Source organism: Papio anubis, chromosome 1 (assembly GCF_008728515.1).
Source record: "Papio anubis isolate 15944 chromosome 1, Panubis1.0, whole genome shotgun sequence".
Taxonomy (NCBI): Eukaryota; Metazoa; Chordata; class Mammalia; order Primates; family Cercopithecidae; genus Papio; species Papio anubis.
In genome coordinates, this window is record NC_044976.1 from 204,790,009 (window position 1) to 204,802,764 (window position 12,756).

Consider the following 12,756-nt stretch of genomic DNA (forward strand, 5'->3'; position numbering starts at 1 on the left):
ATACACCCTATTTTCTTCCTTCTAAATCAGTAATAATGGCCCAGAGAATTAGCCCATTCTACCACCTTACTATCAACACTAACATTAATCTGGAAAGATACTGACAATAGTTACAGGGATGCTGAATTCTATACTTATGTCTAACTGCATCCTAAAGCTAAGTATATCTGGTTATTCACAGTTAGATACTATCCTTGCCTTAGGATAACCCCATTAGAGTAAATAACTGAATATGCAAAAGGTAAGAGTGAGCATATATTAACATTTGCAATAAACAGTTTCATGAATAATATCCAATGTGCCATGGTCGCATGCACTTACAGTTCCAGCCACTAGAGAGGCTGAGGCAGAAGGATCACTCAGGCCTAGGAGTTCGAGATCAGCCTATGCAACATACCAAGACTCTGATCTCATAAATTAAAATAATAAATAATCCCAATGTGCTACAGACTATAATTCCAGATTTCCAGAGTAACCTTTGGAAATTATTTTATAAAATGTTTCCATGGATCAAAGGCTAGTTATAAATGAAAAAAATTCAAATTCTTCTTAGGAATTCAACACAGTAAACATTTCAAGCAGTTCACATTGAGTATCCCTAATCCAAAAATCAGCTGGGTGCAGTGGCTCACATCTGTAATTCCAGCACTTTGCAGATCACTTGAGGTCAGGAGTTCGAGACCAGCCTGGCCAACACAGCGAAACCTCGTCTCCACTAAAAATACAAAAAATTAGCCAGGTGTGGTGGCATACACCTGTAATCCCAATTACTCTGGAAGCTGAGGCAGGAGAATCACTTGAACCCAGGAGGCAGAGGCTGCAGTAAGCCAAGATCACACCACTGCACTCCAGCCTGGGCAACAGAGCAAGACTTCATCTCAGAAAAATAATAATAATACATATATATAAGGCTGGGCACGGTGGCTGACACCTGTAATCCCAGCACTTTGGGAGGCTGAGGTAGGCGGATCACCGGAGGTCTGGAGTTCAAGAGACCAGCCTGGCTAACATGGTGAAACCTCATCTCTACTAAAAATACAAAAATTAGCCAGGTGAGGTGGCAGGTGCCTGTAATCCCAGCTACTTGGGAGGCTGAGGGAGAATAATTGTTTGAACCTGGGAAACGGATGTTGCAGTGAGCCAAGATCGCACCACTGCACTCCAGCCTGAGTGACAGAACAAGATTCTGTCTCAAACAAACAAAAAAACAAGAGATATATACACACACACACACACACACACACACGTAAAACACAAAAAATCAGAAATGCTACAAAAACTGAAACTTTTTGAGTGCTCACATGACACCAAAGGGAAATGCTCACTGGAACATTTTGGATTTTCAGATTTGGGATGTTCAAATCCTAAGTATATAAATGCAAATATTCCAAAATCTGAAAAAATCCCAAATATTTCTCGTCCCAAGCATTTCAGATAAGTGATACTCAACCTGTTTAAGCATTTCACCTAAATGTTAACATTTCAGAAACAATGAAAACTTTTTTCTGATTCTGCAATGATTTAAGCAAAAATAAATTTGAAAATAAAATGAACAGTGACTAGTTGATTACTTTTTCTTTAATGGTAAAAGTAGAAGGATGTACAAACAACTCCTCCTGTTAAATATATTAACAGCAGATCAGTCAACAGATGATACCACAGGGCTGTGTTTCCTAATATTTGTATTGTGGGTTCCATCAAGAATCTGATGAAAACTATCTACGGCTCCTCTCCTCTGAAGCCTACATTTGGACTTTCCGAGTAATATATGAGCAAGTGCTAATTAAGGAAAGGGGAAACTATGCTCAGAGTAAGGCAAGTGTTGTTTTAAAACTTTTCCCTTTTTGACTCTTTCATTATGTTCCTTGCTTCTATTAACCAGTCAAAAATAAGAGCCAGTATGGTAAGGTGAACATGAAGATTAGTTTGTCTATGCTGACCTTAGTAGATCTGCTTTTTATTTTCTAGTAAACTGTTTATATACTTCCGTAAACTCATTTTTTTTCTTCCTCAAACCTGAACGCTGTCTCCAATTTTAGAATGAAAATTATCAGATTTCTAAAAGCACATTATTTTCTACGGAAACCTTGAATATCAGAGTTTCCTGTACTCCTAAGAGATCCAAAGAGCCAGGAATGTCTACCTGTTTTGTTCCCTGACATATTCCAACTGACTAGAACAGAGACCAATACATAATAAGTATTCAATAAATACTGAATTAATTTTTTAAATGTCTGACTCCTTGGTGGCCACTTGCCACAACACAAAATACATGAAGTTAAATACTCAGCACTCTCCAGGTTATCATACAGGTAATATTAGTACCCTAAAAACTGAAAGATCTACTCCCAGGACCCAAGAGAATTAAAAATACATGTTTACACAGAAACTTATATACAAATGCTCAAAGCAGCATTACTCACAATAAGCAAAAAAGCAGAAATAACCCACATGTCCTCCAAATAAGTAGACTGACAAAATATCATATCTTCATAAGATAAGAGTATTATTCAGCAATAAAAAGAAGCATAGTATTAACACTTGCTACTTCTTTTTTTTTTTTTTGAGACAGAGTGTTGATCTGACGCCTAGGCTGGAGTGCAGTGGCACAATCTCAGTTCAACCTCCTGAGTAGCTGGGATTACAGGCGCCCGCCACCACGCCCGGCTAATTTTTTAATTTTTAGTAGAAATGGGGTTTCACCATGTTGGCCAGGCTGGTCTTGAACTTCTGACACCGTGATCCACTCACATCGGCTTCCCAAAGTGCTGGGATTACAGGTGTGAGCCACCGTGCTGAGTCAACACTTGGTACCTCTTTCACTCCTGGGAAGTAAAAGAAATCAGACACAAAAGGCCACATATGTATATAGGATTCCATTTACAGAAAATGTCCAGAATATGCAAATCCTTACAGACAGAAAGTAAATGCTAAACTCAGCGTCTGAAGCCTGTAATCCCAGCACTTTGAGGGCCAATGCCAGAGGATCACTTGAGCTCAGGAGTTCCAGACCAGGCTAGGGAACATAGTGAGACTTCACTACGACAAAAAATTCCAAAATTTGCTGGGCATGATGGCACACACCTATAACCCCATCTACTTGGGAGGTAGAGGCAGGAAGATTGCTTGAACCCAGGAGGTCGAAGTTGCAGTGAGCCATGGTCACGCCACTGCACTCCAGCCTGGGTGACAGAATCGGATTTTCTTCTCAAAAAAAAAAAAAAATTAGATTAGTTATTGGAGGGATAGAAAAAAGGAAGAACAGTAAATGGATAAGAAGCTAATGGATAAGAAGTTTCTTTTTGGGAATTTGGAAGTGTTCTGGAGTTAAATAGTAGGGATGGATAGCTAGGGATAGTAGCATGTGCCTGTAGTCTCAGCTACTCAGGAATCTGAGGGTGGAAGATCACTTGAGCCCAAGAGTTTAAGGCCAGCCTGGGTAACATAGCAAGATCTCATCTCTAAAAAAACAAACAAAAAAATTAATAAAAAAGTTTTCTAAAGATAGTAGTGATGGATGCACAAACTTGTGAAAATACTAGAAATTTATGAACACTTTAAAAAGGTGAATTTGGTGAGGTGCAATGGCTCATGTCAGTAATCCCAACACTTTGGGAGGCCAAGATGGGAGGATCATTTGAGCCCAGGAGTTCAAGACCACCCTGGGCAACACAGTGAGACCGCCACAAAAAATTTAAAAGTTAGCTGGGCGTGATGACCGGGCACAGTGGCTCAAGCCTGGAATCCTAGCACCTTGGGAGGCCGAGGTGGGCAGATCACCAGGTCAAGAGATCGAGACCATCCTGGCTGGCAAAGTGAAACCCCGTCTCTACTAAAAATACAAAAATTAGCCGGGCTTGGTGGTGGGCGCCTGTAGTCCCAGCTACTCGGGAGGCTGAGGCAGGAGAATGGCCATGAACCCGGGAGGCAGAGCTTGCAATGATCGCGCCACTGCACTCCAGCCTGGGTGATAGAGCAAGACTCAATCTCAAAAAAAAAAAAAAGTTAGCTGGGCATGGTGCCATACACCTCTGGTCCCAGCTACTTGGGAGGTTGAAGCAGGATCACATGAGCCTACTGAAGATCAAGGTTGCAGTGAGCTGTGATTGCGCCACTGCACTCCTGCCTAGGCAACAGACTATGGCCGTATCTCAAAAAAATAAAAGGGTGAATTTTATGGTATGTGAATTATATCCCTTTTTTTAATTAAAAAAAAAAAACAAGTGAAAGGATTGCTCAACTCAATGTTCACTGCTCACTAATATGGGAAGGCTAAGAGTTGACAATGCCTTCATGGTCATACTCAGTTCCAAGAATCCCATCTACCAATTAATCACAGCAAAGAGACTTTAAAAAAAAAAAAAAAAAAAAAGAGGGAGAGCGGCCAGGTGCAGTGGCTCACACCTGTAATCCTAACACTTTGGGAAGCCAAGGCAGGCAGATCACTTAAGGTCAGGAGTTCAAAATCAGCCTGGCCAACATGGTGAAACCCCATCGCTACTAAAAATATTTAAAAAAAAAAAAAATTAGCCGGGCGTGGTGGCAGGTGCCTGTAATCCCAGCTACAAGGGAGGCTAAGGCAAGAGAATTGCTTAAACCCAGGAGGCAGAGGCTGCAGTGAGCTGAGATCGCATCATTGCACTCCAGCCTGGGCAACAGAGTGAGACTCCGTCTCAAAGAAAAAGGAGGGAGGGCACTTGTGGGAGGACATACATCTGCAAGTTGCAGCAAGTAGAATTTTCCCTTCACACCCAATCCATTGAAATCCAATCATCCCCATCTTCAAATATATTCCCAATACTACTAATTCTCCTCACCACCATCTCTCCCAGGACTAGCTTGACAGCCTTGTGACTGATCTCCCTACTTCCACTCTTGTGTTCCCATGATCTGTTCACTACCCAGCAGTCAAACATTTGTGAAAATGTTTATCTCATCACTTCACTCAACACCCTTCAAAGGGCTCCTAACACAATCAGATTTTACTCAAGTCCTTACCATGTCCTATAAGGCCCTATAATTGTACTGGCCCTTTGTGACCCTCTCTGGCCTCCTCTCCTACCACTCCAGCCCTGATGGCCTTCTTCATGTTCCTTAAATATTTATCACACTCAAACATGCCAAACACATTCCATCTCAGGGAATTTGCACTTGTTTTCTGTAGGGAATGCTCCTCCCCCAGAAACCTGAATGGCTCACTCTAATGGCTCGCTCTATCACTCGCTTCACAGCACACTTAAATGTCATCTCAAAAACGCCCTCTATTAACACCTAAAGTAACCCACCCTCTGTCACTCTAATCTCTTATTCTGATTCCGTATGATATCTCTTCAAAGCACTTACCACTATTTTTTTTCTTAGTGTGTGTCCACCATAGTAGAAAGTAAACTCCATGAGGTAAGAACTCTTGTTCTATTCACTGCTGCATCCTCAAAACCCAGACCAATGTCTGGTATAAGGTACACAATGTGTTCAATGACTGAATTCACTGGCTGACTTGGCAAAAACACATTCTTCAGTGACACAGGTACTCACCTAGTATTTTTTTAATTACAATAACCAAAGATTTAGCAATCTGGACAGAAAACAAGTTAGTATTTTACAAGATTACCTATTCATCAAAAAGACCACAAATTTATAGCACAAAATTTGCCATGTTATGGATCTTAAATCCCTTCAAATATCATAGTTATGAGGTTAACATTCACACCAGACTAACCCAAGCCTCTGACTTCCTCCTACCTACTTACTCTCACATCTTAACTAGCATGTCCAATGACAGTATGCTTCAAATGACAGTAATATCTATCTAATTTCCTAAGACAAAAAACCCTCCATCTTCCTCCTACCCCAGGATGAGTTACTAGGTCCTGAATTCTACCTAATTTTTTTTTTTTTTTTCCAGACAGAGTCTTGCTCTGTCGCCCAGGATGGACTGCAGCGGCATGATCTCGGCTCACTGTAAGCTCCGCCTCCCGGGTTCACATCATTCTCCTGCCTCAGCCTCCTACAGGTGACCACTACCACGCCCGGCTTTTTTCTCTTTTGTATTTTTTTAGTAGAGACAGGGTTTCACTGTTTTAGCCAGGATGGTCTTGATCTCCTGACCTCGTGATCCACCCGCCTCGGCCTCCCAAAGTGCTGGGATTACAGGTGTGAGCCACCGTGCCTGGCCCTGAATTCTACTTCTAAAAGGCTCAGATCTATCCTCTCTGCTCCATTTCCACTGCATTAGTTCAGGCCCTTATTCACTTTCCACTTGGACTTCTTACCTGGAATTTCCATCCTTACATTCAGTTCTCCCCTTGTTTTGCAGTGGCCCGATCTCAGCTCACTGCAACCTCCAGCTCCTAGATTCAAACAATTCTCAACAACTTTCTATGATTCCATGTAGTTTTCAAGAAAATTTTTTCTTTTTTTTTTTGAGACAGAGTTTTGCTCTTATCACCCAGGCTGGAGTGCAATAGCCTAATCTCGGGTCACTGTAACCCCCACCTCCCGTGTTCAAGTGATTCTTCTGCCTCAGCCTCCCTAATAGCTGGGATGACAGGTGGATGCCACCATGCCCTGCTAATTCTGTATTTTTAGTAGAGACTGGGTTTCACCATGTTGGCCAGGCTGGTCTAGAACTCAGGTGATCCACCTGCCTCAACCTCCCTAAGTGCTGGGAATACAGGTGTGAGCCACAGTGCCCGGCCAAGAAAATTTTCGACTCCCTGACTCAGCTTCATCTCCCACCACTGCCCTTCTATTCCTACCCAAACATATAACGTTTTAAGTTAATTCAGTCACACCAAATTACTTACAGTTTCCAGATACTTCACCTTGTTTTGTTCATTTTCCAGTACGTCATCCTCTATCTGAAAAACTATTTTCTTCCCTTCTTTGCCTAGCAAAAGCCTTCACACTCAGCTTAGAAGTCAACTCTACCAGAAAACTTTCCAGAGATCTCTGATTTAGCTGTCCTCTTCTGTTCTGTTCTCTCATAGCATTTCCTACAATTATTTTATGTCGGAATACTCATAAATCGATATCCTGAGAGTTTTGCTTTATTTATCTGCATCTTCTTCTACACTGTGGGCTCCCTGAAAGCAGGTCAGAAGCCTGACCCACCTTCATTCTATATTACCTGACACATGAAAGCAGGTTAGATGCCTCACCCACCTTCATTCTGTATTACCTGACACATGCAAGGGGTTGTGGTTAAATGAATGACTTATGAAAGAGGTGAGACAGAAGGAAGAAGGGGAAGGAAAAAATGATAGAGGGATGGAAAAGAAGGGAGAGAGGGGAAGGAAGTGAGAGAGTGGATAGGAAGAGAAAGAAAGGTAGAAGTGGGGGGAGAGAGAACATGTACACACACAGGGTATTAAAAAAGGGAATTTGTAATCAATCCATTATTTTCATGTGGCCTAAGCCAATCATTATTGAAGAAAAGTACATCTGAAAAATTCAATCTACACGGATTCTAAATATAATCATCTTTTTCTTTTTCTTTTTTTTTTTTTTTTTGAGATGGGGTCTCCCTGTCACCCAAGCTGCAGTGCAGTGGTACCATCTCGACTCACTGCAACCTCTACGTCCTAGGTTCAAGCAATCCTCCTACCTCAGCCTCCTGAGTATCTGGGAATACAGGCATGTGCCACCATGCCCAGCTAATTTTTTTATACTTTCAGTAGAGACGGGGTTTTCACCACTTTGGCCAGGCTGGTCTTGAACTCCTGACCTCAAGTAATCCACCCACCTCAGCCTCCCAAAGTGCTGGGATTACAAGCATGAGCCACCATGCCCGCCAAAGTATAATCATCTAAATCACTCATCCTCTAAAGATTCTGGTATGTCCAGCCCACCCAGCCCATTTTGATTGAAAATTTACTGCTATGTAATGAAAGACATTAATAACATGTACAAATATAGACACAGGGAAAAAAGTTTGATTTAAAAATAGTAATAATTAGCCGGGTGCGGTGGCTCACGCCTGTAATCACAGCACTTTGGGAGGCTGAGGTAGGCAGATCACCTGAGGTCAGGAGTTCAAGTGGTCCTGACCGACATGGAGAAACCTTTAGTCTCTACTAAAAATACAAAATTAACCAGGCATGATGGTGCCTGCCTATAATTCCAGCTACTCGGGAGGCTGAGGCAGGAGAATTTCTTGAACCTGGGAGGCGGAGGTTGCAGTGAGTGGAGATCGCACCATTGCACTCCAGCCTGGGCAACAAGAGCGAAACTCCGTCTTAAAAAACAAAAAAAAGTAAAACTCAACCTGACATAATAAAAATAAGTCTTATTTACTCTTCATAAGTAAAAATGTCTTATTTACTCTTCATAAATAAAAAGAATGATTTACAAACTTTAATAATCTACCACTTCCTTATAACATGGTACTGCTGATTTTTATTTATTTATTTATTTATTTTTTTTTTTTTTTTTGAGAAACGTTCACTTTTTTCGCCCAGGCTGGAGTTCAGTGGCACGACCTCAGCTCACTGCAACCTCCGCCTCCTGGGTTCAAGCAATTCTCCTGCCTCAGCCTTCCGAATAGCTGGGATTACAAGCGTGTGCCACCATGCCCAGCTAATTTTGTGTTTTTAGAAGAGACAAGGTTTGACCATGCTGGGCAGGCTGGTCTCAAACTCCTGACCTCAGGTGATCCTCCCACCTCAGCCTCCCAAAGTGCTGTGATTACAGGCGTGAGCCACCGCGCCCAGCTGGTACCACTGATTTTTAAAAGTCTATCAAGAGTATGAAAAATAAATTCAACATAACACCAACATCACGGTCTATGTTATAGCACTAATTCCTTATGTATTACATATTCCTCAAAAACACACTGTGAAAAAAGTAACACAGTCTATATCAGTAATGGGAATGTATTTACATAAATTCTTAAGGGTAGGACATGGGAAAACTGCTAAAACATGTAACACTTAAACTTTAAAACACCTAAAAACTATTACTACATAATCTAACTTTCAATCACTTCAATAAACTGTCACTTAATACAATTTAAAGATTTGTTGTCATTAATACAACAGACAATTCAAACTTAAAAGCTTGCTCCGAAGTATAAATATGTTTGGTAAGATCCAATAAATGGCATAAAACCTTCTATAGCTCAATGATCATCGTAATACAGAAATTACACCAGGCACAGTGACTCTTGCCTGTAATCCCAGCACTTTGGGAGGTTGAGGCGGGAGAATCACTTGAGCCCAAAAGTTCGAGAACAGCCTGGGCAACATGGCAAAATCTCATCTCTACAAAAACTACAAAAATTAGCCAGGTGTGCCTGTAGTTCCAGCTACTCAGGAGGCTAAGGTGAGAGGACTGTTTGAGCCCGGGAGGTGGGAATTACAGATCGTGCCAGCCAGGGTGAAATAGTGAGACTATCAAAAAGAAAAAAAAAAAGAAATTGGGAACACACAGAAAAAGAAAGAAAATTTAGGCCTAATATACTCAACATTTAATAGATTCTGAATCGCAATTTTTGCTAAAGCAAAATACAAATTACAAGAAGCTACTCATCTTTTATCACATAAGAAATAAAGTTGTAAGAAATAAGCTAAGTTTTTAATACTAATGATTACTAGCAGATTCTCTAAGAGAAGATTTGCTATACTTATAATAACAGGAAGTTCTTGTATAAAGTTAGAAATTTATTTTAGTAACTTTTTCCTTTTAACAATAAAAGTCCTTTCAAAAAAAAAGGCAGAATGTAATGCTGAGCACTTAAAATTAGTATCTCTAAAATTATACCAAAAAATTTGCATCTGGCTAGTATTACCAAGAAACTTTTAAGGCTAAAGTTTCCAACATACTTTCATTTTTTTAAACAGACTAGTTTTAAAAAAAAGGAAACGAAAGGAAGAAAAAAAAACATTTTAATCTCAAAGACTTTCAACTTAACTACATTTCTTTTAACCAAACGTTTATAGAGCACCTAAGAAGTGACAGGCACTACAACACTGGGAACTGTGACAGATTACATTTACTCCAAACTAAACCTTTTATTTATTCAGCTTCTGAACTTATTATTATTCAAACCAAAACTTTTCTTAAGAAATTCTCACCCAACATCAAGGTACATATATGAGTTACCTAATAAATGCACTTTTCACTGTTTTACACAGGTCACGAGAGTTATAGCTAGGATTTGTGACTAACAAAAGGGATTCAATTCCTGAAACATGTCGATGCTGTTTTCTTTTACCTGAAAATGAGATAGGAATAAACTGTTTCAGGTAGTTTACAGCATCCCAAACTCAAAGAGAAAACCTTAAAAAAAATTAGACTACACTTAATTACTCTGTATAGTAGACCAAAATTTAAGTAGCCACAGCTTTTACCTTCTGCAACCACAGTTATTACAAATTTTAATTTGGATGTAGTACTGTCCAAGTCGTCTTGATTCTGAGGACAAGTGAAATTTTTTTAAAATAGTTCAAAGAAACTGTCAAAAGTAGATAACGTTGATATTCTAACATGCTATCTGTTGCATTTCTACACTTGTGAACACTCTACCCTTTTCAAGCACTTTTGAATTTGTAATGGATGAAAAAATACAAGCTAGTGTCTAAGTTCCACCAGTTGAATCTGGACTTTTCAAAAATCTAAAGGTTTCATTCCAGCATGTGTTTAAAACAAAAAAGACAGCATTCATATACATATTCTCTCAAGTGACAAAAAAAACTGTATTTTTATGGTTATCATTTCTTCCAACGATTAAGCAAATTTTTTGACCCTATTCTCCACTCAGTTAACATGTTTACCTCTAAGAGGAACCTGGCCATCAGTTTTCCACACATCATAATGCAACAGAGCCTCTGACTTATTTGCAGACCAACCAGATCAATAAAGAAAAATAAACCACATAACCCCAAGTGCCTGGAAATACAAGAAACAATTGGTATCTCCGAATTGTGTAAAGATCACCAAAATTATCTTTTTAAATCTTTCAATTAAATTATGTTTGTGACGAGTCAAAAAGTTTTCTGCTAAAATTTTACAGTACTGTTCACACAATAGATAAGATTTTCTTTCATCAGTGTAACTGATAGAACCACAATACAGTTCAGTTTCCAGGGTCAGATTACCTGACCTGCTTTTTATTTTACCTTTTAAAACACTTTAATTCATGCCGTTATTCCTCTCATTCCCTACAAAAAGAGGGGTTCAATATGGGAGAATCATCTTCAGTTGAGATATCCTGTAACTGCCTCCAACTCCACAGCAAAGCCCGCCAGCTGACCCCAGTCTCTCTGGGGAAGGGCTCGGTCACTAAGCCACCAAACACACCTTCCTCTGCAAAACTCGGAAGCCCCACACGACGACCTCGTCCAAACCCCCTACTTCCTGAATTCGATAACCCCAGAGATTCGTATTCTGCAGGCAATCTTACCTTCATGATGACTCTGGGACCGAGATATTCTCTAAAACACCGGGTTCACCTGCACCTGGAGGGGAAACAAAAGACACCCAGTCAACACCACAGGCACCCCTCTGCACTGGCGGAGGCGGAGGGAAGGAACCGAGCGACGCCCGAACCCCGAAGAAAGAGCCGCACCAAGCGCCAGCCCCCGAACCATCACACGTCGACTCGGGGCTCCCTCTGGCCCCGCCATCCCCGCAAACCCAGCCACCTACACAGCTCGGCAGCTTCCCGTCCCCATTGTCGAGACCCGACGGAGTTTCCCGTCTACGACAATGACGCCATTTCTGTCAGAGAAGAAACTCACAACAAGCCCGGCGTCCGGCGTGGGGCCGGCCGCTCTCCCCGCGGGCCTCAGCGCCCGGCCGAGCGAGCCCGCGCCCCCATGCGCCGCGTCCGAGGTGGAGGCCGGCCGGGGGCCACCGAGGGCCCAGGAGGGCCTGTGGGCCGCGGGCTGGACCGGCCCGCCGCAGAGCCCCTGCCCACGTCCCGTTCCGGGCGCAGACCCGACAAGTGGGAGCAGGATCAACATCTGGCCCCGCCGCGGGGACAACGTGAGGGCCGAGGGCCCCGGAGGCGGAACGGCCCCCACCCTGCCCGGGCCCCCGACCGCGGCCGCTAAACCGCTGAGTGTGCGGCCGCCCAGCCAGGGGGCGGCTCGGACACAGCGGCTGCGGGGGGTGGGGGCTCCCGGAAGGCCGAGGCCCCGAATTCGGGTGCCGCAGGGACCACCACCGCGATCTTCCTCTGCTCCTCGGTCGGGCCCAGCGACTCCCAAAAGAACCCCCTTAGGAGACCACGAAAGCCCCAGAAAATGTCCCTACCTTCCTCGGAGGCGAGATCTGACCCTGGCACGTCCAGAGTTCCCTCTCTCCTCCTCCCCCCCAAAACCAGTAGGCCTGGGGGAGAGATGGGGAAGAAGGGCGGCGGGTCCAGCGGCTGCTGAGGCAGAGGCTCCGGCTCCTCCTCCTCCCGCGGCGGCGACTGGTACCTTTGTTTGGCGGCCGCTCGGGCTCCCTGGTTGGGGGGAGGGGGACGACGAAAAATCCCTCCCGGACTGGAGGTCCGGGCCCCCAAACGCGCTGCCCTCCAGAGGACGGCGGCGATGGACCGTCTGCAGCTCCCTCCGGGCAAAGGTCCAGGCGGTGGCCGTGGCGGCGGCAAGCTGAAGCTCAAGACTCTCCCTCCGCTCCGGCGACCGAGCTCCTCACTCCGGACTCGACTGACGGGCAAACATCGCTTCCCCCCACCCCGACTCTAGGTCCCCCCCCTTCCTTTCTCCCCTCCCCTAGATTTTTTCCCCCTCCCCTACCTCTTTCCCGGAT

The 12,756-nt window shown here is 43.2% G+C and overlaps 1 protein-coding gene across 4 annotated transcripts in view; it reads right to left on the reverse strand.

The window, feature by feature from the left end:
• ARID4B (AT-rich interaction domain 4B) overlaps positions 1-12,725 on the reverse strand; it is a 164,108-nt gene extending 151,383 nt beyond the window's left edge. For all 4 annotated transcript variants that reach the window (XM_031659592.1, XM_021931540.2, XM_031659585.1 and 1 more), the window contains exons 1-2: positions 12,256-12,725; positions 11,402-11,456 (exon numbers count right to left, since the gene is read on the reverse strand). In XM_031659592.1, coding sequence (XP_031515452.1) covers positions 11,402-11,407 — 6 coding nt within the window. In that variant the 5' untranslated portion in view covers positions 11,408-11,456; positions 12,256-12,725. The remainder of the gene's footprint in view (positions 1-11,401; positions 11,457-12,255) is intronic.
• Between the last annotated feature and the right edge of the window lie 31 nt (positions 12,726-12,756).